Source organism: Panthera leo, chromosome B4, assembly GCF_018350215.1.
Source record: "Panthera leo isolate Ple1 chromosome B4, P.leo_Ple1_pat1.1, whole genome shotgun sequence".
Classification (NCBI taxonomy): domain Eukaryota; kingdom Metazoa; phylum Chordata; class Mammalia; order Carnivora; family Felidae; genus Panthera; species Panthera leo.
The window spans coordinates 37,141,044-37,168,092 of NC_056685.1; the positions used below are offsets into that span (position 1 = coordinate 37,141,044).

The window sequence follows — 27,049 nt, forward strand, 5'->3', positions numbered from 1 at the left end:
AATGCAGAGAGTAAAGGGGACAATGGAGAGTGGCAGGCTGTGGGGCTAGAGAGGCAGGCAGGGGTTTGACCAGACAGAGCTCTGTGAGTCACAAGAGGATTTCGGAGTTTAGCCTGAATACAACAGGAGACAATAGGATATGATCAGAGGAGTGATACAAGCCAGTTTGTTTTATGAAGATTTCTCTGGCTACTGGGGGAGAATGAGTGGAAAAGGGATGGCAGGGAACAAGAATGAAGCAGGGACCCTGTTAGGATGCTACTGCCAAGGCCCAAGTTAGGGCTGATGGAGCCTAGGGTAAGGTGGAGACCAAGTGGATGGGCGATCTGAGATACATCCTCGAGGAAGAACTGATGGGAGCGGGCAATGGAGGGAAGGTGGGAGGTGAGGAAAAGAGGAGTCAATGGTGAGTCTCCAAGCCCTGGCTTGAGCACCCGAGGGCCTGGTGGTGCTATTTTTTATGCCGAGTCCATGATGGGATGGACACATATGCTGAAGGAGAGACTGAGACTGCAGATTTGGACACGTTATGTCTGAGATGCTCTTTCCTGGAGTACCAATTTAGTATCTACTAAACCATCGTCCTTAGCACCCAAAGACTTGTCTTTCCTATTTTACAAATTATAACCCTGCCTGGACCCTTCTTTGCCTCCAGTCACTACCCCTTGCCTCTACTCTTCTTTGGAGCCAAACTGCTAGGTGGTCCCTATGCCTGCTGTCTCCACATCCTCAATCCCATTCACCTTTCAATCCGCTCCAGCCAAGCATCTACCTCCAGCATTCCACGGAAACTTTGCTTGTCAAGGCCACGCTGGCCGACATGTTGCAAGTCCAATGGCACCAACTTTTCATCCCAGCAGCCTCTGGGCAGCACCGACATGCTAATCATTCCCTTCTTGAAACACTCCTCTCTCTTGCTTCCCTCACACCACCCTCCCCTAGGTTGACTCTTTCCTCCCTGAAGGTGCACCTCCTTCATGAAGGGCCTCCTTCTGCTGCACCTCTATCTTAAGACTAGACACCAGGCTCCTTTTCCCCTCTTTTTCTTAAATGACTTTTTAAAAGTTTATTTATTTATTTTGAGAGGGAGAGACACACGGGAGGGGCAGAGAGAGAGAGACAGAGAGAGAGAGAGAGAGAGAGGGAGAGGGAGAGAGGTTAGAATCCCAAGCAGACTCCACACAGCAGAGAGCATGATGCAGGGCTCGAACTCATGAACTGTGACATCATGACCTGAGCCAAACCGGTAACCATCTGAGCCACCCAGGCACTCCTCCCTTCCTGCTCTTAACAACCTCTCTCTAGGTGGCCTTACCCAATTCTCTGGCTCTGAATGTCCCCTTCAACAGCTCTTAAGTGTTTCTCTCTTGTGATGCATTCACCCTTTTAATTTTTTTAAAAATTTTGTTTAACGTTTATTTTTTTTTTTGAGACAGAGAGAGATAGAGCATGAACGGGGGAGGGTCAGAGAGAGGGAGACACAGAATCTGAGACAGGCTCCAGGCTCCGAGCTGGCAGCACAGAGCCCGACATGGGGCTTGAACTCACGGACCGCAAGATCATGACCTGAGCCAAAGTTGGCCGCTTAACCGACTGAGCCACCCAGGTGCCCCCACCCTTTTAATTTTATTATTAGTCACGACTAGTTAATTCTTTTTGGTTGATCTGTATTGTTTATAAAAGACAACGTTGCTGAGTCCAGAGGGCACATGTAAACCATAGACTCTGCATTTGATTGGAAGTTGACCAACACACTTCTGAGTGCCTTGGTTGCTGAATTCCCCTGGGCGCTCTGGTCTGAACGGCAGTCACGGGGGCAACACTCACAAGACCACAGGTTGTGCTGGCAACTCTTGCAGGGAAGTCAGGCTGCCCGCATTTCACCTTTCAGCTGCTATTTAATATTTTAACATGTTCTCAGTAAATACTTGACACTGTCTGATTTGAGGAATTCTTCAGATGAAATGTCCCCAAACCCAGCATCTCCCCTCCCAAACTGAATAATACATGCATGTTTATTTGGTATAATTTCACGAATTACCCTAGAGAGCCTGAGAGCACAAATATATTCACATGCAAAGACTGTTCCAAATCCTTAACAGCTCAGGAGGCTGTTTCCTGCGATCTGGCTGCCTCTGCTCTCCTCCAGCCTGTCACCTGCCTCACCATGTCTCCAGGCTCCGAGGACTCCTCACTCCTGGGCCACTGCCCAGGCTAAGGGTCTCCTCCTTCCTCAAATTTCTCCCCACGACTGTGACTGCAGTAGCCTCCCTAACTGGCCTCCCTGCCTCCAAGTCATGTTCCAGAACAATCCTTCCAGGACACCCATTTGGTCCTGCCACTCACTCCTTTGTTTATATTTTTCAAGGGCTTTCCACATCCCTAGCATGAAGCCCAAGTTTCTCAGCCGAGCAAGCAAGGCCCTGTTAGCCACTCAGCTTCTGCCCCTTTCACGTACCGCCTCCCCTCCTGCAGTCTGGCTCTCAAGCCTACATGCTTTTGCACACAGTGTTCTTTCTTCTTGCTGCCCAACCCCTACCTGGAGGTCCCTGTTGAGCGATCCGTCTCTCTAGGAGTCCCCCTCGACCTCCATGCTATCCCAGACAGGCGTCTGTCCACCAGTGCAGGTGTCTCCTGTGTCATAACATTTACCTGCCTGTCTTCCCACTCGGCTCTGTGCTCTTTCCGGCACAGGCAGTTCTTTTCCCCTCTGCATGTCTGGCGCACATACGAATTCAATAACTGTTCCCGGGATGAATGAATGCGTGAGTGAGAGACCAGCTGGGTGAATGAATGGGACCTTGAGCATGTGCTCGGCTGGGGAGGGAGCCCAGGGGCCTGAGCTTCTGGGAGCTCTGCCCGGCGGTCCAGGATTGCCAGGCCTGCTTTGCCAAGGTCATCTGGAGCTCACCCGAGACTGGACGGAGCTGCCCAGGAAATGGCCCTGCAGATTCCAGACCGTGGGCGGTGAAGCAGGGTGGAGTACATGTGCTTCCCACTTCCTTCAGCCTCACGTGCAGGTGAGTGAGTGATGAGAGCCAGGGCTAACTGGTGCCCATTAAACCGCTTCCAACCGAGCACGGCTGCACCTGCCCAGGGAGGTGCCGCTGCGGATCCGCAAATGAGTGAATCAGGGGAGCAAAGCTTCTGTCCAGGCCTCCCCCTCTCTCTGTCCTGTGGCAAGTACCTCACAGGGGCTGGGCAAGCAGAAGCACAGATGTTCCCTGCGTCTGCATACACAGGTACGATCTGGCATAAAATTGTTTGTTAATACTGATCAATGCGTGGAGTCAGTGTGTTGCAGGGAAATGAAGCGTCATACACGACTGTGATCAAAATGAATTTCGTCATCTCAATTTTTTTAAATGATAGCAAGACAGCGTCTGGCAGACAAAGGAACTGACTGGGAGCTGAAAATAGGTAATGATAGCAGCAGGGATTTTTAATTGGCCAGAAGAGACAGCAAAGATCTGGAAGGTGAGGCGCACGCAGGCTGAGGCTCGGCAGAGGTGCATGTGCTGCCGACGGCGGTGGGGCGGGAGGGTCCGGGTGGGGGCACTGGCCCTCGGGGAGGAGACTAAGCCCGGGTTTCAGGATTAGGATGGAAAATGAAACCGCCTACTGCCATGGGATATAGGAACCTTGGTTTTATTTCTGCAGTTCTTGGCTCATACAATTCAATTAAAAATATCCCCATCCACCAGAGAGTTATTTTTGTTAGGCACAACTCATAACATGCCCAACAAAGGTCAAGGCTTTTTGGAAAAGTGCAACGTGGCTCAGAAAATAGAGCAGAAGGGAGCTGACGCAAGAGGACCTGCCAGCGTCCCTGACGGTGACATGGGAACAAAGAAAAATCTCGTTGGGGAGGGCCCCAGAAGGGATGGCTGCCAGTCACACCTTGAGGACTCAGGAACCAAAAGAACCAAGTTTAAACTACCCAAGTGAATTAGAAGTCAATGTGGATGTCTGAGGTGATTCTCCCTTTGCTCGGCCTGGGGCAGCATCCCTGTCTGCTGGGGGTTCTCGAACTTGAGTGGGCATCAGAGCCCCCTGGCAGGCTTGTTAACCCACAGTTGCTGCCCCCAGAGTTCTGACTGAGCGGGTCTGGGCCGGAGTCTGAGAACTGACATTGCTAACAGCTTTTCAGGTGGTGATGCTGCTGCTGGCGTTCCGGGGACCACACTTGGAGAACCACTGCTCTGTGCCATTAACAGTGGGTGGAATGAGAAGTCAGCTGTTGGTGTCAGACACCCTTGGGGTTGAATCTGGCTCCCATCATTTAGCCTTTTTCAGTTCAGTTCCCTTAGCCTCTCCATGCCTCCCTTTTTCCATCTACAGAATGGAGCAGACAACTATAACATCTAGTGGGCAGGTGGTTATGAGTTTTGAAAGAGACATTTTATTATATAAAGTGCCTGGTCTGTAACAGAGCTTAGGAAATGACAGTTTTCATTAGGCACCTGGAGACCAAGTCTGAGTTGACATATCAAGTAAGTGAGGTTGAAGTCCATTCTAGCATAGGTATTAAGACCTTTCCCTCATGAACAGTTCCATCTGCCTGAAATTCCATCTCTAGACATTCATCTGACTCCTTAAAATGTCCATCTATCAGGGAGAGGGGAAACTGGTTCTAGCTCAGACCTCTTGAGATTTTATGAATCAGTTTCTCAGTCCCGCTTTCTTTTCAGATGAGCAGAGTGAGCAAAGGTGAGTCAAGGGACGGGATAGTACCTGATTTCATTCAATCTGCCACTGGCCAGGGGATTAGTCATTTCTTCTCTCCCAGCCTCAGTTTCTGCCCGGGTGAGATGAGACGGCTGGACCAACAGGCCGTGCAAGGGGTCTTCCAGCACTACATTTCACTACTGGAGTCTGACAAAAACTACAAGGCATTTGGACCACACGTCCCTTGAGATAAGGCACAGGGGAGGGCGGCTTGGGTTATAGAACCATTGTGCCTGCCATCATTGATCTCAGCCATTGGTTAGCTCTGTGATTGTGGGCAAGCTACCTAACATCTCTGTTCCTCTGCTCCCACGTTTGGCACAGATCAACGGCATTCACCTCACAGAGCTGCTGTGAAGACGGAATGAGATTTTGCATGTATGGGTCTTGGCGCAGTGCCTGCTGGCACACAGCGAATGCTTGATAGATGTGAGCTGTCAGTGTTATGTCTCACAGCCTTCTCAGTCGCAGCTGGCCCTCCTAAAAACCCCAGGAGAATGTAATCTCAGGAAGCCCCTTTCCTAGAATCCTGCTCCCTGGAAATCCCACTTCAACGAGTGGTGGGTTGAAGCCACACCTGAGAATCACATAGGGATGTCAAGAGCCCTCCAGAGCTAGGACCCGAGCTATCAGGAAGGGGCTGGGTGGTAGGTCTTTGTATGAAAGCCCAACTTAGATGCTAACGTGACCAAGCCAAAGGGAGTCTCCACTCTGGACTTGTTCACCCCATGCTTGGGGTCCAAAAATCTCCACTATAGGAGTAAGTGGGTCTGAAATGTTCATGACTCTTTATTGTTAAGGAAAATCTCTCATCTGTCAGTGTGTGTGTGTGTGTGTGTGTGTGTGTGTGTATGATGGGGTGGGGGGGGCAAGGGGGAAGGGCACTGGAGAGGTGAGGGGTCAAGATCATAAACTTAAAGACTTCACTTTCAGAAGAGACTCCCGCCTTCCATCCCCCTGGGCGGCCGCAGTGTCAAACTTTCAAAGCAGTGGAAATAACCCCAAAGTCTATCTCTGCCTACCCGGGGCCTCTTCCACCCTCCTCCAGACCCACAGGGGTCTGCATGGGCCCCAGCCTCCTCTCTCCTTCAGTGGAATTCTTCAGAAATAAAGTAACCATTCTGAGGTTACACGTGACACAATGGGCAGGATATTCTCAAGTAATTTCTTCCTAGCCATGAAAGGCTAGAGCCTTCCAGCCTGTTGAGTTTGACAGACAATCTGTCTTCATTTCTGAATGTCCCCTAAGAAGAACAAATCTGTTACACTCCGGCCAACACATTTCCAAGGAAATGAAATAATGCAGTCTGACTAAAATGTCAAACTCTAATATTGAACAAAAGATGGGAGTAGACACAGTGAGAGAAAGAACACCCAGGAAACTCTTCTGGCAACCCAACCCAAGAGCTGCCCTTCGCACACTGCTATGGAAAGGACAGACACTGCTGCCCTTCATGTGTATGTGATTCACATTGGAAAAGATCACCCAGCCCAGAAAAGAGACCACTCACAGCCAGCGTGGAACATTCCCCCGTCCACTGGCCTTCAAACCTGCTGAAGCGAACATTTCAGAAGGGAAATAGAGCAGAGTCAAATTTCCCAGCCATGTGAAAACAGAGAGAAAAGCTTCCAGCACCAACGGATCCTAACCCCAGCTGATGTCTGGCTCCCTCTGCTAAGCCAACACTGCCCCTCTCTCCTCGGCATCAGAGGGGGCTTCCCCAGAGTGCAGGATGGTCCCCAAAGGAGCTCTCCCTTCCCCAGCAAGCTTCAGCATGTTCTCGTTGTCCGGGGAATAGACCTGATCCCAAACCAGACATGGGGTGGTCTGAGGTTTCCCTGGCCAGGGTGGGGAGGTGTTCAATGCCTTGTGTTTTCAAGTGGGAGAAATAATAACAGAAATAGCTAATATTTATAAACAACTTCCTAAGCATCAGTCACTGACTTAAGCACTTTACATGCATTTAAAAATTTTAACTCATATGACATGGGTAATATTTTTCCCATTTGACAAGTGAGGAAACAGGCTGGTTTCTCCTTTAAAAACAAACCAAAGCTGGGGCGCCTGGATGGCTCAGTCGGTTAAGCATCCAACTCTTAATTTCCACTCAAGTCATGATCTCAACATTCATGAGATCGAGTCCCACATCAGGCTCTGTGCTGACAGTGCAGAGACTGCTTGGGATTCTCTGTCTCTCCTTTTTTCCCTCTGCCCCTCCCACTCACTCTCTCTCTCTCTCTCAGAATAAATAAATAAACTTAAAAAAATAAGATAAAAAAAAACCCAAAACTTTCCTAGGTAACCAGTGGAATGGATGTGGCCCTTTGAGCTCAGAATGCCTTCTATTATTATCTGATAAATCCTGGTTAAATACATTCCTTCTTGGAGTGTATCTTCCATGGAAACAGGGTACTAAGCAGTGAAGAGATCAGCTTCCAAGGGCACCAAGGGTCAGATTCTGGAGGCAATGTCACCACATCAGATGTGGGTGCTCAGACATAAGTCAGCACCTGAGGTGGATTCTGCTCAGCCCCTTCTCTCTTCCCTTCCTCCACAGGCCCACAAGCAGTTGGTCGTGGTGGGGGTCCCACCCCATCCCCTACTAGAAGCCTCCACCCTCTCCTCTTCTTGCCTGGCTGCATCTTGGAGAGTGCTGGGGCTGGGGCTGTCTCAGTCTCCAAGGGGTTGGGTGATTTATGTCCTTTTATTCAGCAAGCAGCTTTGTACAGAACGGACGCGACATGCTGAATGTCACCAGGCGGGGGCAGGGAAGCTGTGTGGAATCCCAATGAAGCCTTTTCAGCCTGAGCGAAATGGCACTGGTGACTTTGTTACTGTGTGTTTTCTCTGGTGGGAGGAAGGAAGAGGTAGCAGACCCTGAGAGGGTGCAGGATAGCTGGCTTGGGTGGCAGGGAAACCCTCTGAACCCCAACGTCTGGCTCCCCGGCGAGTGCCTGCCCTTTCCTGGCTCTCCATCTCCTGTGGGCGCCCCACAGGAGACAAGCCAGCCGGTCAGCAACGCACACTTGGGTGAAGAGGCTCCTTTCTGTGGAGCTCTTACGTGTAGCGGCTGAGCGTGCCAGGGTCTCAGCACCAGGGGCCTGCATGGCTGCAGAACAAAACACGAGGGGCTGAGGCACCCACTGGGGCAGACTAGGGCTCTGGTCTGCACTCCACTCTCCTGAAACCACAATGCCTGCTGGAGGTTCCTTGGCCCTTTGTCTCCTTTCCATACTCCTCTCCTCTCTCCCCTTGACACCTGGGCTTGTAAGTTCCCCCCAGCCCACAGCCAAGCCTATTCCTCACTGCCCCCATCCCACATTCCCACGGGTGCCCAGCTCAGCCTCATTCCCAACACGGAGTAGGCACTCAACGTCTGTGGAACAAATGGAGAACCCTGGTCCCCCAGCACTGCTCTGGAGCTTGCGGGCTGCTCTGGGATGAGCCGGTAGCATGACAAAGCATGACCTGGATGTTTAAGGCAAACAATTCTGCATGATCCCAGTGTGCTACAAAGGCCCTGAGGAGTGGGAAAGACCACAGATTCACAGGAGTCCAAGGGACCTCTGGGAGCACACAGCCCGACCCTCCCACTTTACAGGTGAGGAAACTGAGGCCCAGGGGAGGCCTCCCAGCATGCGAGGATCAGAGCCAGGGTTCAGAGCAAGCCCTCTCAGGCCCGGCTTTCTCCTGCCACCACACACTGCCCTCTCATCCAGAGCCAGATCCCCACCTCAGCTGCTAGCCGGGTCCCCAGCTTGGGCTGCAGTGCTAATCTGTCTCCAGCCGGCACACTCAGTCTCCCGGGGAGGATGGTAATCAGTTTGCACTGTGCTGTGGAGGCACCACTGGGGCTGGAGGAAAAGCATGTGTTCCTAGCACTCCAGGTCACTGTGGGCCTAGCAGGTCAGAATTTCAGGGCCAGACACACAGGGACTGGGGAAGGCAGAAGAGACAGCAGTCAGTCAGGGCCTGTGCCCCCAGAGCAGAGAGACAAAGCAGGGTCACCCAGGGGTGGGGGCAGCTGGGAAGAACTAAACAATGAGGCATAGCCCCCCCCCCAGGCCCCCTCCTAGGGAACAGAGGAGTAGAACGGGGACAAATAGCCAATGAAAAGGCCAGAGAGATGAGCCAGATGGGAGAAAACACGGTGAGGAAGGAGACAAAGAAAACCTGATCTTTCTCCTCTTTCTATCATTTCCTCAGGGCATCCCCTCAGGGCCCCCTGCATAGCAGAGGTAGTGGTGGGGAGGAAGGGGAGCCCAAGGGAGAGGGAGAGGAAAGGAGGGGGAGAAGGAAACCCTGCACACCTATCAGTTTACTTTTCTTTGCAGGCACTCAGAGCATCTTAAGACCTAATGGAGGGGGGCGGGGTCTGAATGTCCAAAGCTGCAGAGAGTCAGAGGCAGGACCGGGGTTCAGTCAACTAAGGGGCATCTGGGGATTTCAAGGTCCCTCAGCTGGGTCCAAGCCCCTGCTCTTTGGACTGTACTCAGTGAAACAACTACCAGTGAATTTAGAAATGTGATAGGGATTCCAGAGGACAACTGGTCTACCCCTCATAATCCAAACCCTCTACTCTACAGGCGTGGAAATGCAGGCCCAGAGAGCAGGGACTTGTAGAAAGACACAGCACCAAAACTCCTTCATAAACAGAAGCCATGTCTCTGAGCTCCCACTCCAGGGACACGGACAACCCTGCCAGTCAGCCCATGCTCCCAAACCCTTGAGGAGGAGCCCCCTGCCCCCATGTAGCAGGCCCTTGCTGTTCTGAGAGCAAGTACAAAGGAAAGAGGTCTCTCAGGAATACTTCTGAGGAAACACTTCTGCTGACTACCCAAGAGAGAGGGGGGAAGTGGGGCGGGGCGGGGGGGCTTCTTACATCATGGTGACCTTCAAGAAGGAAGTGAGCTTAAGGAGACTGGATCAGGCTTCATGGGGCCTCACCCTCTCTTTGCCAGGGAGAGGTGGCTCCAAGGCCCCAGGGATGCCACCCCATGCCCTGTGGCTCCCGGGGTGGCGAGTGTGAAGAGACTCTCATGTGCTCAAGCCTCCACATGAACAAAGCTGAACGCAGCAGTCCCCTCATCCTGCCCCCATCTATTGATCTTGGTGGTAAATATATCTTTACAGAATCACTCTATTTCTTGCTCTAAAAACCCTCAGTCTAACTTCTTTTTTCTGCCTCCTGTTTGCCTCCACCAATATGACACTGAGTCCATGTGGGGAGCAGACCAGCCTCTGGGGGCTTGGAGGCGGGGCAGATGCCCGCTAGAGGGTGGGCTGAGGCCTTTCACCAGGCAGAGATGGCCCCAGTGCAGACATAGTCCCCTTCTTTTCCAGACTCATTCTCTTGCCGCCTGAGGGTAGCAGGGAGGGAGGCCTTTTTGTCTCCTTTGACCATTCCTGTACCCCTGGTTCCTTCAATGGTACCCTGCCAGAGGGCGCTCAGTAAATGTCTACAGGACTTTGGAGGGGGAAACAGAGGCTGGTCAAGATTGGGCCAAGACTCCAGGGGTCCTGCTCACTCCCCTGCATCCTAGGGGACCCTAGGTGGATGGGCCAGGGAGAGGGGCACTCACTCCAGCACATCGCGGTTGAACTGCTTCTTGCTGTTGCCCAGGAACTCCCCGATCATCTGCCGGCTGAGGCCCTTGCGCTGGAGCAGGAAGTGGGCCACTCCAATGGGGGTGTCAGGGATGAAGCCTCGGGAGATCAGGAACTGGATGCCTTTGTCCGGGTTTCTAGGGGTGCGGGTAGAGGTGGGAAGAAGGAGTAGAGAGTGAGCCAAGGGCATCCATGACTACTTTCTTCCAGCCCATGGAGCCCATAAAGGTGCCTGGAGGTTTCTGGGAAGAATTCCTATGAAATGCTAGGATTCCTTCCACTGCAGAGGGGCTCTGGATCCAAAGCACCTCTCTCCAGAGCCTCACCTTCCTGCACACCGCCCCCCCCCCCCCACACACACACACACCCAGGAGTGAAGGTAGCATGGGGAGGGAAGGGGTTGGAGGAGGTTTGGCCAAAATGAGTGAATTCCAGAACAGGTGGAGAGGTGTTCTTCTGTGTTCCCTGAGGGCCCTGAGTCCTGCCACCAAAGCCCTTCCTCCCTGTCTGTATTCTGTTGTCTATACTCAGTTCCCAGCCTGGAATCTGGAAGGAGGGTGAGACTGAGGGACTGAGGTGAGCTCTCCTACCACACTGTCCATAGTGTCCATAGACTCCTGCTCTCCACCATTTACTTTCTCAGGCTCCAGTCTCTACATGTGGGTGTGGGTGCCATGTCTTCAGGCAAATGTACTCACAGTGTGGTCTGCACATCCATGCTGTTCCCTGAACTGTGTCTTATTGGTTCAGGAGAAGACAAGTACAGAGAGAGAGGGTAAGCATTTAGAACCTTTTATAGCACTTTGACATTTTCAGGATAACCAAGCATGTGATTGTTTTTCTAGCAGTTCATTTTTATTGCATTTTACAGAAGTATCAGCCCACAATATGTCAGGTAAAAACCCAAACTGGTCCTTCACCACAGATAGTTTGAGAAGCACTATCTTGAGGGGTCGCAGTTATCTGTGTGCGTGTGAGCGTGCACGCAGAAGTCGTGCTGTGGAGGTGTGAGGGTGGGGGCTGGGTTCACCAGGGGGCAGCCTGACTTGGAGGAAAGAACGATGGACCAGCAGCCAGACCGGCCTGAAGCTCACCGGCTACGTCACTGTCACCGTGTGCAACTCGCCTGACCTGTGTGAGCCTGTTTCTTTTCTATAAGATGGCACAGTAATGCTACCTGTAGATATTGTTCAGAAGTTAGCAAGATGTCTTATGCAAGGTGAGCCATGAACGGGCGCTATTCCCTCTAGAATACAAGCTTCTTGAGACTGGGGGATGCGTCCTATCTGTCTTTGTGGTCGCCATATCATGGTACTCAATAGATAACAGCTGAGTGAATAGATGCACGTCCATGTGGCTGGAAGGGGTGTTCTATTTCCTGGCTCAGGGCTCTGAAGGAAGGGGTGAATGGAGGGTGGAGATGAGTGAACCTATACTTGAGGCTTCCATGGGAGCAACATGTGCTTGCCACCAGCTGTATACATTCTAGTTGCTAGGACAGTTTTGACTGGGTGTCTGGCTGGGGATGCCATTTTTCTGCTTCCGTTCTCCTGTTCTCTTTCTGTCCCCCCTCTGTTTGCTTCACCCCAGCTTCCTTGTCTCCCCCTTTTATCCATGTCCCTCTCCTGCCTTTAATCTGTATTCCTTATTCTAGGTCTCTCCTCTCCCACCCCACTGGCCTTTGGTCACTGCCTCCTCGCCCATCCTCTCCTGTCTCCTTGACATCATCCCCAGAAGATAATGCTGTTTCCCTAACTCCGGTCCTACCTGAATGATTTCTGCTCAATCCTCATACGACCGGTACTATTATTCACTGAATACTGTATTTTTTTTTAAATTCTCTCGCTTTTCAAGTCCTAGCTTCATCGTAAGCAGTAATAGTGGTGAAAGCACGGGGCTTGATGTGTCGTTTTGTCCCTAATCCTTAAAATACATCTGTGACAATGGAAAATAGAACGTGTATTCCTACACAGTGTCTCAAGGAGCAGGCACGGCACACAAACGCCACGTGAGGGGAGGGAACTGGGAGGATGAGGACAATTACCTGGCTCCCTGCTCACCTTTACAGGTCCTCCCCCTCCCGCCCCCGCCCCCGCCTCTCCTTTGCGGCCTGGGAGTCCCTTGAGCTCCAGGGCCGGTGCTCACTCACATGTTGAAGAGGTTGAGGCCGATGCGATAGAGCCTTTTGCGCAGCGTGTCTGTGGAGAGCGTGGGCGACTTGCAGCTGGCGGGGTTCTCGCAGTGGTAGCGCGGCAGGCTCAGGATCATGGCCTGCAGGGCCTCCTTGGAGGCTGAGGCCGATGCTTCCGAGCCCGACTTGGCCGACTTGGTGGACGTGCTGCTGCTACTCAGCTGCTCCGAGTTGTCGCCGGCCTCGGCCTCCGTCTCCTTCCCCGCCTCCCCGGCCTCCTCCTCCTCTGCCTCTGCCTCCGAGACGGCTACCGCGGCCCCCTCCACCACGGCCTGGGCAGCCCCAGGTGGGTGCGCGCCCAAGGCGGCGCTGGCTCCGGCCTCTGCGCCCGTGTTCTCGGCGGGAGCACCCCCCTGACCCGCGGTGGGGGCCTCGGGGGGCTCCTGCCCCGGGGCTTCGCCCTGCTCCGCTTTGCCCGCCGCCGCGGGCTCTGCCGGGGCCTGGGCGGTCTGCGCGCCCAAGCAGTTGGCCACCGACAGAGCCGTGGCGGAGGAGACAGAGATGTTCTGGTTGGCGATCTGCACGGTGACATCCCGGAAAGCCATCATGAGGGTGCTGCTGTGGCCCTGGGGCAGGCCGGCGACCTCGGCGGCCTCTTCCCCGGGCGCCGGGCGGGCGCTATTGAGCTCCCGCATCTCGGCCTCCAGGCCCGGTGGCCCCGCGCCCGCGTGCAGGGCCTGGTGGAGTTGGTAAGCGCCGCTCTCTTGCAGGGAGCACATGGTCTTGAGGCTCCAGGTGCTCAGGGCGTCGTCGATGGACTTGGCCAGGGACTGCACCTGCTCGGTGAAGGAGTCCTCCAGCTCGGTGAGCGTGCCCGCGAAGGTGGGCGGCAGGGAGGGCGAGCGCACCAGCGGCAGCCCCATGAGGCCGTAGCCCTCCATGAGCGCCTTCTCGGCCGCCAGGCTCTCGGCCATGGGCGCACGCACCTTGCGCAGGGAGATCCGCCGCGGCAGGCGGCTCTCCAGGAGGGAGTTGCGGATCTTCTCAAAGTTCTTGCTGAGCTGGTACTGGCGGAAGGCGGTTTGGATGGTGCAAGCGGCGCGCCGGGACACAAGGTGGCCCCCGTACTTGTGTTCTAGCATTTCAATCTGCGAAAAGAACCAAAGAGGAAGAGCGCAGTTAGGACTGGGAGTCACCGACTAAGCTTTGGCGGGGCCCGGCAGTGCACAGCTGGCGGGTACGGAGGGGCCAAGTCTGAGAACTCCCAGCGTGTCATGGATACTTGCCAAGATTCCTAGAGAGGTAGGATGTGGGACTGGCTTCCAGGGATTGGCCATGTCCTGGGGGCAGGGGACAGGTGTGTTACTTCTGCTTGTTGTGGTGGTTACTTATTTTTTTTAATTTACTTTTTTAAATGTTTATTTATTTTTGAGGGAGAGAGAAAGAGAGAGAGAGAGAACGCATGGGGAAAGCAGAGAGAGAGGGAGACAAGCCGAAGCTGCCTTCAGGCTCTGAGCTGTCAGTACAGAGCCTGAGGCGGGGCTCAAACTCGTGAGCTGTGAGATCATGACCTGAGCCAAAGTCAAAGGCTTAACTGACTGAGCCACCCAGGAGCCCCTGTGGTAGTCATTTTTAAATGCTCATATCAGAGATGCGTATGGAAACACTTATGGGTGACACACATGTTATCTTGAATTTGTATTAAAATACTTCATCAAAAAAAAATGGAACTGTTAGATGACACAATGTTAATGGTAGTTATCTGGGAGTTTACTACAGTATTCTTTCTACTTGTGTGTACATTTAAAATAATAAAATAATACAAAATTAAAAATTAAAAAGAAATGCTAAAAAAAACCCCAACTCGCTGCTACACCTTGTTCACCTGCTTTCTTCCTCAGCATTCACATCAGTGCATTGTGGAAATCCCCGACCCTGGGATCATCATAACGGTTGGGACTGGGGTTTGATTAACGCTGTGTTCCTAGCACCCAGCCTTAGGGCTGGCACATAGTAGATGCTAACTAGATGAGATATGAGCAACCAATAATATTTCACCATGTTTCCCAGGGTCATGGAATGGGACAGATAGAAAGGCTAATTTTGTCCCTCAGTACCATGCTTCAACCTGCCTCCTGTTGAAGGAGGCTCACCAGGGACGGCAGCTGGAGTGACTGCCTCTCACAATGCCAACAATTTCCTGGGCTCCTTCCCTGTGGGTGCCCCCCACTGCTGGACCAGCAGAGGCACCCTTCTAGACCAGAAAATCTCATAGATACAACCCCAAACCCAGGGACAATCCCAGGTAAAAGGAGATGACCTCAATCTTGCCTTCAGCTCTTCCGTCTTGCCATTCAGGGCCCTTCCCAACCCCAAACCTAGTGGCATTATGCTGTCTCTCTTCCCAAATCCAGCTGTCCTCTTGGAAGATAGTTGGGAAACTTCAGCTTATTGAGGTTTAAGTGGCCAATAAGGCCTCCTGTATGGCTCCCCTCAGAAGGGTTTGCATGTCACAAGGTACAAGGCCTTAAGCAGAATGTCTTCATGATCCTCATATTAAAGGGCTTTCAAGGTACTCTTAAAACTCACACCAAGTGTATTAGTTAGCTATAGCTGCATAACAAATTATCACAAGCTCAGCAGCTTAAAACAATACCCACTTATTTTTTCATAGTTCTGTACATTAGTAGTCTGGGCATGGCTCAACTGGGTTCTGTGCTTGAGATCTCACCTGGAAAAAATCAAATGTCAGCTGGGACTGCAGTCTCACACAAGGTTCAGGGTCCTCTTTCAAGCTCATTGCTGTTGGCAGAGTTCAGTTTCCTGAGATTCTAAGACTGAGGTCCTCACTTACAGATGCCTGCTGTTCCTGGCCACACAGTAGTTTGGCCATTCAGGGCCAACCAGAGGAGTGGCTCTGAGGCTTCACCTCCTTTTAAAGGGTTCACCTGATTAGGTCAGGCCACCCAGAATGATTTCCTTTGGATTTGGTCAAGGTCAACTGCATGGTAACCTAATGACAGAGTGATATCCTATTATACCCCCTAGTCCCATCCCCACTCAAGGGAAGGGAACAATACAGGATGTGCACATCAGGGGGCAAGAATCTCGGAGAGGGGCATCAGGAATCTGGGGGACCATCAGGATTCTGCCTATGGGGTTTTATCACGTACCCAGGATCTCCAGAGAAACATAGAAATTTCTGACATCTCAGAGGCATTTCATCACTGCTTTTGCAGAAATCATGTCAGAGGGGAGAGAGCTCAGCTCAGTCTCCCTGCAGAACCCTGCCAGGCTCCCTGAGGTCTGGAATGGAGATTGGCCTTGACTAGGCAGGAGAGCACTCCAAGGGGGAAGTTATAGAGAGTGAGGGAAACTGACCACTTAACTTTCTCCTTCCGTCAATTTCTGTCACACTCTTATCCCTCCTCAAGTCCCATGAGAAACTGACACCAGGGAGGAATTCATATTTTTTTCCCACCTGGCCTATTCACATTTCAAGGGAAACCTTAGACCCAAAAGCATTCTCTTCAGGTTATGAGATGCCATTGGCAACAGAGGGAAGGTATGAAATCCCATTGCCTGAAATGTTTCCAGAATGGTAAAGATGTCTATCCCCCTGGCACAGTATCATCCTATCTGGAGGCAGAAGGCTGGCTGAACTAACCCTAGGAGACTTCTACTAGCCAATGTCCCCAGTGTCACCCAAGCAGAGAAGAAAACAAGATTTTAAATATCTTGAATCTGGTTCATCAAATCTTCCACTATACTGTAAGTCCCATGAAGGCAGAGACTTTGCCATGTTTACTGCTTTATCCCCAGTGCTTGGAGAATGCTCAGCACATAGGAGGCCTTCAAGGAATATTTATTGAATGGATTAAAGACTTAATTGCAAAGTTATCTTTGTGACTCTCAAAAACCACCCTAACTAACCCATAACTTTCTTTTCCTGGAGCGGATGCATTTCACTTGTGTTTCCAAACTCCACTGTGTCACTGGCCCCTTTCCACCTGCCTACAGACCCTCTCAGATCTCCCCAGGCTAAATCATAACTCCTCTTGACTCCCCAGCTCTGGGGCACTAGCCCAATATCTTTCTTTCTGTTTTCCACCAAACCTCTTGGAACACTAGTCTACACCCTCTGCCTCACTCCATGAGCAAATGGCAAATGGCTGATCCAAGTTTATATGCCCTGAGCCCCCAGCATCAGTCTTCTGCTCCCACTGGTTTTCTAAAATGACTCTTATGAAGGTAACCAGAGACCTTTCTTCATGAAACCTGAGGGTCCATCCTCAACCTTCCTCCTCCCTCTTTTCTGCAGCTCTTCGTATTTTTATCACCTTGAAACTCGGACCTCGGCTCTCATGACCCAGTCTACCTTGGTTTGCCTGCTTCCATACAGCACTTCCATACTATATTCTGACCTCAAAATCCTTAAGCATGCCAGTTACAAGTCATATGAGTGCCATCTTCCATTCTGCAGAGACATTTGAATTATTTTCCCATGCACTTCTGGACATCTTCCATGACTTTTACATTGGAGGTCATTAGAGCAGCCTCCAGTAGCTGATAATTAACAACTAATTAAGAGGGAAACTATCTCCGGCAGAGCCTTTGTGGCAACTCTACAGTTGTCCTGCAGGCTAGTATCTTCTCACCTCCTGTGTGAGAACCTTGTCCACTATCATAACTTCACTGTACTTTAATCGGCTGATGAACAAGCCTTAGGGGAGATAATCAGCCCCAGATCTGCTTCTTCTCTGCTGGTTGGCCTTGGACAAGTTTCCTAACATCTCCAACTCTCAGTTTTCTTATCTGTTATGAAGCTAATCCTGCAGACTCTGTAGCTTGTTATGAGAATTGAATCATTTCATATGAACTTGTCACATAATCAGTGTGCAGTAAGTGGTAGCTATTTGATGACAATGATGATTCGGTGAATGACTCTCAAATTTCAATTCCTAAGCTTGATCCTAGATCCCTCTGTTCACCTATACAAAGCCACTGCCTTGCCCCACCTCCCCGAATCAGCTCTCAATGATTTCTTTATTTACCTTACAGCACTTTGGCTGTTATGCTATCCAGTCTGGGAACCTTGTATTTGTCCATGCATCCTCCTTTGCCCACCTTCTGCATTTGTCAGCCTCCAAGCCTTTATTCCACAACCTGCCCCACCCCCAAAACCTTTTGCATCATCCTGACCTTTCCACCAAACTGTTGCCACATGGGGCTCTCTTCGACTCCCCACTTGGACCACCCTGGCAGCCTCCCCACTGCCTCCCTGCTCCCTTCTCACACCCACCATCCATCCTACACTACATTACCCTGATGAAGGCTCTTGAGGAGCAGATGTGAATACAGACGTTCAGCTGCTTGAGAGCATTGCCCCAAATAAGTATATAAATGCTTCCTGCTGGCCTTCTGACCCTGAGCAATCTGGCCTCAGCCTACCTCCCGTTTTCTACTACTACACCAAGCCTCTGTACATGCTGGCTCGACCCCTGCTCCTCCCCCAGCCCACACTAGGCTTTCCTGCTCTGAGCATTTGCTCAGCCTTGTCCTTCAGCCCATGATGTTCTCTCCTTTCTTCAGGACCTGCCTCAAATGGGCATCCTCTGTGAAGCCTCCTCAGTTCCCCAACCAGACAGGGATCTTACCACTTTAGGTGCCTGTGGAGAACGTTGTTTCTCACTTGTCTTGGATGCCCAGTTTTCTCCACTAATCTTTGTGATATTTAACTAACCCACCCTTCCTTCTCTCCACACCCCCTATCCTGACTCCAACAGAGCATCAGTTATTCGAGGCCCCTGATCTATGGACAGCACCTAGCCCAGAGCCTGGCAAGGACCAAGTGCTCACTATGATATTTGAATTCAGTTGTTGGATCTTCTCCATTTGTTCCAGTGCATTTAACACAACCATCTCCCATTTATTCCAGCCTCGTGCCTGCTGCAACCCCAGCCTGCACTGTCCCCCACTGTTTCTTTCCATCCTTCGCAGCCACCCTCCATGCTCTCTGTATTCCCATGGACTGTACCTTACAGGAAGGATGGTATTATCTGTCTCTACATTCTTGGTGCCCAGTGTTGAGCCAGAGCCATGGTTAGGGCTTAATAAATGTTTGCAGACATGAACTAAACTGAACTCTGTCCTATGTCCCAGGGCAAATAAAAATCTAGGCTCTCTTCCGGATCCGGGCTTGGAGTCAAATGCTCCATCCTCCCCCTCCCCCACAACTCTCTCAGACACATACATATACAATTTCCCTCCCACAGGGCTCGGGAACTTGGCAGCGTCCCAGGTCAGTTCTGTCCACCCAGCCTGGCCCTCCCAACAACCCTAACCCTTTTCTTTCTTTTTTTTTTTTTTTCAACGTTTATTTTTCAGACAGAGAGAGACAGAGCATGAACGGGGGAGGGTCAGAGAGAGGGAGACACAGAATCCAAAACAGGCTCAAGGCTCTGAGCTGTCAGCACAGAGCCTGACGCGGGGCTTGAACTCACGGACCGCGAGATCATGACTTGAGCCGAAGTCGGCCGCCCAACCGACTGAGCCACCCAGGCGCCCCTAACCCTTTTCTTAACCAAGACCAGGTCAGAGAGCTAAGAGAGTTGGATATGGGGGGAGGGTGGTCCCCAGGGTGGGGAGGGGTCTTTGGGCCCACAGGCCTAAGAACAGCTCATCTCACTTCTCCCTAAACCCCATGAATCATGGGTAATTGTAGCCTCGCTTCCTCCCAAGAGAGCAATCTCTCTGCTTCTGCCAGAAGAAGCAGTGGAGGGGGGCTCGGGGGGCTCTGTCTGCCTAACGAGCCTCTCAGTGTTAATTAGAACATGCTCCCTCTTTTCAGGTTGCTGCAGCAGCTGAGCCTGAGAAGGGCCGCTGAGAGATGGTCGCCAAGTCAGGGTGAGGGAGGAAGAGCAGCTAGCTGGGGGGCTGCAGTGCTGGGGAATGAGGGAGCCAGGCCGGGGTGGGGGTGGCTTTCACATGTGAGCAAGGATTTCCTTTGATCCAAGATTTCCCAGCTGAGAATGTTAAAGCATTACATGGAATGAGGCTGCAGAACTTGGCAAGGGAAGCCTTACATGAGGCTTAGGAGCAGACAGTCTAGGGTAGGGAGAGAGGAGCTTGGAGATGCTAAGGGCCGCCCCAAGGGAAGCCGGCCTGCACTGGGCAGGCTGTGAGCCCCGCGTCTTCCCTGTGTGCCCACCTCCCTGTCCAACTGTCCAAAATACAGCAAGCATTCAACACAGCAGGGCACTGAGGCCTGCCTAAGAGCAGGGATGCTCTTGGGAACCTCTTCTGACTACAGCCAGCTAGGGGTAGGGGGGTATGACGGCTCAGCTACTCCTGGATCACAGAGACTGTCTCAGGTAGAGCTGCTGCGGGGAGCCTGATTTGAACCCCGGGTTGGGCTTCTTGCTGTCTCCAGTGCTCCCACAGAACCCTGTGCACTGCTTCCTTGGAACCTACCCCTTCACTGGGATGAGGAGGCTGTGGAAGACTCTGGATAAAATCAAGGACTGTGGAGTCCCAGTCTTGGCTGCACCAGGAATGCACACCTAGGGATGTGTCTTTGGGCAGGTTACTTAATATTGCTAAGCCGTGATTTTCTCATTCTTAAAATGGAGATAGTAGTAGTACCTAGCTCACGGGGATATTATGCAGGTCTGGGGAGATATTGCATGGAAAATGTCTGGCACATAGTTAATGCTATTAGTGCTAGCTAGTACTGGTTACAAGTCAGTGCCCATCTCTGGAATGTGCTCCCTGACAACTGTGCCTGTGTCTTTTGTATTGTGGTGTCCCAAGCCTTGCACAGAACAGCAATGCAATTCTGTTCCCTGAACCGGATGCAAGTGAACAGGACTATCCTTGATGAGCATTGCCTTCACCATCATGCTCTGGGGGTTGGTCCTCAGGTGCCCTCCATGCCCTGGTGGGATTCTTGCCTTCAGAGGAGAAAGGAGCCTTAGATATTCTGGTACAATCCCTCATTTCACAGGTGAAGAAACTGAGACCCAGAGAATTGGAAACATGGCCACCCTAACCCTAACCCTAACCCTAATCTCTCCCCTTGAAGGTATCCCCTGGTGAGGCTGGACCCTGAGGCTTAGGTATGGGAGATCTGTTGTGGAAGGGTCTGCTCTCCAAAAAGAGAACATAGTTTCCACCCAGGACCTGACTTGGGTGGGGGGCAGGGCCTGGATGCTACTGACCGTAGCTGCATGGTCCCCTGGCTTGGACAGCATACACAGTGATGCCATTTGGACATCCCACATGAGCTCCAGTGGGCTGCTCCTCAACGGTGGCACAGAACAGGATACAAACTCCCTAGAGAACCTGAATGAATTTGGAAACCACTCGGGTGCCCTATGTATCCTTGCCACACCACTTTTCTAAAGAATCCTCCAAAGGAATCTACATGCTCCCTCCTTGTCCCCCTAGGTTGTAGCCCCGGGCTCACTGTGAGATGAAGTGAGGGAGCTGAGGGCAGAGGGAATGGAGGATGGAAAAGCTGTCCCAGAGAAGCTGGCACTTTTTCCCACTGTGATTGTGGGACGAGGCCCTGGGGGCTGGGAGAACAGGGAAACCCAGAGGCAGGTTTCTTTCTTTCTTTCTTTCTTTCTTTCTTTCTTTCTTTCTTTCTTTCTCTCATGTTTTCCCCCAGTACAGAGCATGTCCTAGGCACCAGGGACTGTGCTGTGTGGGGAAACAAAGGTGAGCAAGAGTAGCATTATCACCTAACACAGAACCCTAGGGAGTGCTCACTCCTCACACAGACCATGAAGTAACTGGCTGCTCCGAAGGTATTCTGTGCACAATCCGCTCAACTGTGTGACAGCCCTGAGAATGACATAGTCCTTGCCTGTACGAGTGGGACAGCTACCAGATGGCATGGAGTCAGCAGTGGAGCACGCAGTAAAAGCACACACCCAGGCTTGGGGATGCTGACCTGAGACATGAAGTATGAGTAGAGATCACCCAGATGAAGTGTGATGGCGGACAGGTGGTGAGTATTCCCAGCAGAAGAAATAAAATATGGCAAGGCCCAGAGGCAAACCATAGCACAGAGATCTGGAGAAAGGTGAGTGGGGATGGCAGGAACACTGCATGGCAGTGGGGCAGGATGTGGGGTTGTGTCAGATGGTAGAAGAACCAGGAGAAATCTGTCCTACACACAGTGAGGAGCCATGGAAGGCTTTCACACAGCAAAATACCATCATCTGATGTGCTGTCTATAAAGAGGGCTCAGCTACAGGGTGGAGATCAGGTTAGGAGAGGCACAGCTCTAAGTAGGGGAACCTGTGGGGGTTTCCCCAGGGGCTCAGGTGAGAAGTGATGGTGGCCTAGCTTGGGGTGGGGGCAGTGGGGTTGGCAGGAGAGGGTAGAATTTGGGAAATAGTTAAGAAGTAGCATCAGTGGGCTTGGGGATGGAGCAGATCTTGGGGGGGGGGAGGGGTGTGGGGACAGAAAGGAGCCACAGGCAGTGCCTGAGATTCTGGACTGGCTGATGGAGCAGGCCTGGCAGGTTGGTGGACTGGGGAGATAATGATTGCCCAAGATCTTTCTAGTGTAAGTACTATAGGATTTGCACAACTGGTGGAGATGACAGAATCAGATACTAAATCCTAGATCTTAAAGAAACCTATAGCAAAGTCAGGTCCGGGACCCAGGCTTCATTCGCCTCTCCCCCTTCAGGTCACTAATTTAGTATTTTCCCCTTTCCAGCCCTGAGCATATCTTCTTCATGCCAGGGACAGTGTCAGGCATGATATAATGATGGGGATATAATGATGAATAATGAGTTATGGGCCCTGCCTTTTAGGAGGTGTCAAGTCAACAGGGAATGATGATACAGGGCTGAAGGGCAATGACAGTACCCCCTAGGTACTAGGGGATTTCTGGGAAGGGGCATCCAATGCAGCTTTGGGAGGGCAGGGAAAGCTGCCAGGGAGGAGGAGGGAGAACAAATTGAGGCTGAGTGCCAAGTGAGGGGGGGAGCAGGAACGTTAGTGGTAGAGGCACAGAGAACAGCGTGTATGAAGCCCCAAAGAGTTAAGAGACAACTGAGGCCTGGAGAATCTAAGCAACTTGTTCAAGATCACACAGTTCATTTGCAGAAGAGACAGGAGTTGAGCTCAGTCTCTTATAAACGTGTGTCGTGTTTTTAATCACTTTTCTCTAGCCCCCTCACTTTTTGCCCTCTTCCTTCTGCCCCCAGCTTATGCTTGGCCTAGAGAGATACATGAGCCAGAGGAGATGCGCTATTCCCTGAAGCTGCATTCACTCAGCATAAAGGTGCCTGTCACACCCTCAACTTTCCTGCCCCACCCCTGCTGGCTTGACATGCAAACCCATCTCTCAGAATGGTGTCTACTATAAAAAGGCCCATGATGCCAATCAGAAGCCTGTATCGCTCTCCATATGCCACCTAGTCAGTCAGAATTAAACTAACTCTCCTGCCTAAGCTGAAGTACAGGTTTCTTTTGGTATTAGTCACCAGATATTCGTTAAATTGCACTGCAATTTTGGGGGGGGGCAAGTAGGGAGCACTTTTTTCTCTTTGTTACCCCACTCTCTTATTGCTTTGCACATCATAGTTGTTCAAAAATTATTCACTCAGAGGGCTGTTACTATGTTCAAGAAACTCTGCTAGATGCTGGGGGAAGGGTACAAAGATGGGTAAGACATGATCTCTGTCCTCAAGGAGCATAGTCATGTGGAATTGAGAATACTTCTTATCTGGGCCAACTGACCACCCACATCACACTTAGTGTTCCAGATGGACTGTCTTCCAGCCCCTGCCTGGGCATTCCCGGTAACACAGAACTCACTACCTCACAAGCAGGACTTTCTATATTTTTAACAGCTCTAATTGTTAATTGAGCTAAAAGCTTCCTTTTCTGTAGCTTTCATACGTTAGTACCACTATTTTTGACTGGAATGATAGAAAATATATCAAATCCGTTTTTCACATGCCAGCTCTTCCATATTTAAAACTTGTTTTCACGTCTACAATTTCTCCATATGACTCCAGCCAATCCTATTTTCCTTCTTAGGAGAACCTTGGAATCCTCACGATTCTTACTTCTGTCTTAAATGAAGCCCCAAGAACCAAGGACAGGCTCCAGACAGGCCCTGACCAGAAACCAGTGTGGGGCTCCAGCCAGCTGCTCCCCTATACTGAGGCTTATCCACCCTCCTGTGAAGGCTGCTATACTCACTTCTCTGGCAGCCATTTCACTGGTTATTGATTCATCTTGAGCTTACAGTCAGCCGAAGCCACAAGTTCTCTCTCCCAGGACCAAGCCTGCCTATCTTATACTAATGCTGTGGGCTTTTCAAAGCTAAGAGCAGAACTTTAGCTCTTTCCCTGCTTCATTTAGACTTTTGCATTTAAATCTTTATGTCTGGATGAGATTTCTACAAAATCTTGGATTCTATCACCAAGGTATTAGCTGTTCCCTTTAGCTTTGTGTCACTAGAAAGTAGTGCCTTGTCAAAAATGGTTGAACTGAACAGGACCAAGGACAGTGCACCACTCAAGGCACCAGGAAACGGCATGGATGGAAAAACCAACGTTTTTTGAGAATTCTGTTTGAAAACAACCCACCTGACTATATTGTCATCCGATTCACTTCCTATCTTGTCCACATATATATCATGGGAGATTTTGTTAAATACTTTACTGAAAACCAGATGTTCCACCTCCAGCCGACCTTGATGCTGAAGGAAAGAAATGAAGTTGGTTTGGCCTGATTCAGTCTTAGTGACCTTTCTACTAGCTTTCCTTCCCCAAACCCACTTTGTCCATGGAGTTAAGAATGTTTCTTTAAAACCTACACATTTGGAGATGATTCAAGGTCTAATTCCCAATTTCAAACCAGTGCCCGGAGTGCTTAACTGGCATTCCCAGTCACAGACTTAACTAGAGCGAGACCAAGGGGTGGATCCTATGTCTATGGCTCCAAGTTCAATGCTCTTTCTTAACAAAATTCAGTCATGATATCTTTCTCTAAGCATATGCACATGAGTATACACACACACACACACACACACACACACACACACAAATGGAATTTGTTCTCCAATAGGGGACTTTGGTTTATCTTGGGAATCCTCAGTCTACCCAGAGGAGACCACCATCTTTGCATCTCATTTGAACCTAAGTGTGCCTACACATGGGGCTTGCTACTTGGACATGTGAGTGGGCTATCTCTTCTAAGCAGCAGTGGAAGTAGGGGCTTCCCCAGAGAACAGTGGGCCACCTGCTTAGACATTTGTGAGGGCAATTTAGGCATCCTGCACATGGCAAGAGGAGCAGACCTCTGGACACGCTGCCTAAGGGACAGGCATTGCAAGGGTGTGGCCCAGGCCCTGTTAAGGCTGCTTGCCTGACAAACTGGGCTACAGGGATGGGCAGAACACTTAGCTCAATTTGGAAGAACTAGTGGCAAAAGAGGCGTGCCTACAGCACAGCAGAGGTGGGCCCAAGTGGGGAGATACCCTGGATAGCCCCCGAAGGCAGGGCCCCTTCACCACCCTCCCCGCCCCCCTTGGAGGCCCTGGGTACCTGTTTATTCTTTAGGTCAAGGGAGAGCTCGTAATCGGAGGCGTTAGGGGCGTGGGAGCAGAGCGCCGTCGCCAAGGCAGGCTGCTGCCGGCCGGGGGAGGCCGCGCGGTGGGAGCCAGCCCTCGGGGAGGCACCCCCCGCCCCCGGCCGCTCCTCCTCCTCCTGCAGCTCCTGGGCTTGAGCCTTCGGGGCATGGGCACTGGGTCTGCCGGCTGCCACCGCCGCCGCTGCCACCACGGAGTCCTCCATGCCCCCACCGGCCTGGGCACAGGAGCCATCGCTGTGAACAAAAGGCAACGGTGCTCGGTTGGGGGGGAGCGGGACAGGGTGCATGTGGGTGTGGGGGTGAGGAGAGAGACTGGGCACTCTGGCCTGGCCTTTCAGGCAGCGATGGGCCTTCCTAGTGGTGGGGGCTTGGGGGTGCCTCCTGAAGTCACCTCTAGGGAGGGGCTACCTTGGCAGGGAAGAGCTTCAGGCAAGGAAGAGAGCCTGAATTTGGAGAGGGTATCCCAGGCAGAGGAAAGGAGCAGCTATGATCAGAGCTCATGAACCTCTGCTTGCTTAGAACCTCTGCTCTGCAGTACAGCAGAGTAGGTAGGAGTAGACTTCCTGGGTTGGAATCTGGACTCTGACTCTTATTAGTTATGGGAACCTGAACAGGCTGCTTAACCTCATTGTACCTCTGTTTTCCCATCTATAAAATGGGCACAGTAATAGTACCTACTTCATAAGGATGTTGGAAGGCTTACATTAGCTAAAGTTAAGACAGTGCCTGGCTCAGGGTCCTTGCTAAATGTAAGTGTTAACTATCATCATTATCAGTGGTCTGGTTCCCTGGCCAGTGGCTTAGGCAGCTGGAAAGAAGCTGATCCACACACTGAACCAGCTCCATCTTTATGCTGCCCAAATGACTGTGGGGAAGGAGTGATGCTTACAGGCCTGGTCTGAGCATAAAGCCCCTCCAGGCCAGGCGGACACCAGCTTTTTAGGACTGGGTCTGTGAAGAGAAGGGTGGTTGCCCTGCTGGGTCTAGGGGAAGATCTGTCTTTGGCTCCTGGCCTCTCCTCCCCTCCCATGGAGCCCCCAGGAGGCTGAGCCATAGCTGCTGCCCACCTCCTTACCCTAAGGAGATACCTGCTAACTGGAGCCGTCATACCCCAGCCTGCCCTGGGGAATTAATACACTCAGGTTGCTCCCCTCCCTGGCCAGTCTCCTAGTTCCATCCTTCCCTCAAGGCCAAGTGCTAAGCCACCTGTCCATAAAGCCTTCCCAAGCAACTCCAGCTTTGACTGCTCCGTCTGCTAGCACACTAGGAGCTGCACTTAGAGAGTCTATCTCTATTTCCCAGGAGCAGAAGCATCGTGGCTACAGCACGGGCTCAAATCCATACTCTACCACCGTGTGGCTTCAGTTAAGTTGCTTTTCCTCTGAGCCCATCTCTGGCTTCCTCATTTGTATGGTGGAGGTACTAGTACCTATTTTATCAGGTTATGGTGAGGGCAGAGGAGTCAGTATATATACGGTGTTTAGCACACTGCCTGGCACAGAATAAGTGCTCAGTCAGTGTTAACTCATGTCCCCCATCTATTGCCTCTTAGAGTCCAGGACCTATATTCTATTTTATTCCTGCTCCCCAGTTAATGCTGGGCAGATGATCAGTGCTCAGTTAATACTTGTTGATGGATGAATTGAAGGGAGAGCAAGAGTCAAGGGACAGCAGACAGAGATAGAAGATCAGGACTAGAAGGGACCCTAATGTCACCTAGTCCAGCCCTCCAATCTCCCTTTCTTATAGAAGGTGGGGTGACCCTGGCCCAAGAGCCAGGCAATACTTAGGGTTTCTTTCCTTTATAGTTTTGCCTCCATGTAAGGTGCCCCCAAATCAACAGGCAAAAAAGAGACCTCTTCGTGTTGCTTTCACCCAACTTTGGAGCCTCCTGGTACTAGAATAACCAAGGATGAGTGGCGAACCCTTCCACTCAATCTCCATCTATCCTCCCCATAC

The 27,049-nt window shown here is 51.4% G+C and overlaps 1 protein-coding gene across 2 annotated transcripts in view; it reads right to left on the reverse strand.

The window, feature by feature from the left end:
- The window catches only part of IQSEC3 (IQ motif and Sec7 domain ArfGEF 3), a 103,423-nt gene that overhangs the window by 24,028 nt on the left and 52,346 nt on the right, over window positions 1-27,049 (reverse strand). The window contains exons 3-5 of one of the 2 annotated variants that reach the window (XM_042948390.1): window positions 25,045-25,324; window positions 12,486-13,615; window positions 10,312-10,473 (exon numbers count right to left, since the gene is read on the reverse strand). In XM_042948390.1, the coding sequence (XP_042804324.1) occupies window positions 10,312-10,473; window positions 12,486-13,615; window positions 25,045-25,324 (1,572 nt within the window). Of the gene's footprint in view, window positions 1-10,311; window positions 10,474-12,485; window positions 13,616-25,044; window positions 25,325-27,049 lie in introns of those variants that run through there. The other variant, XM_042948391.1, reaches the window with a different exon arrangement.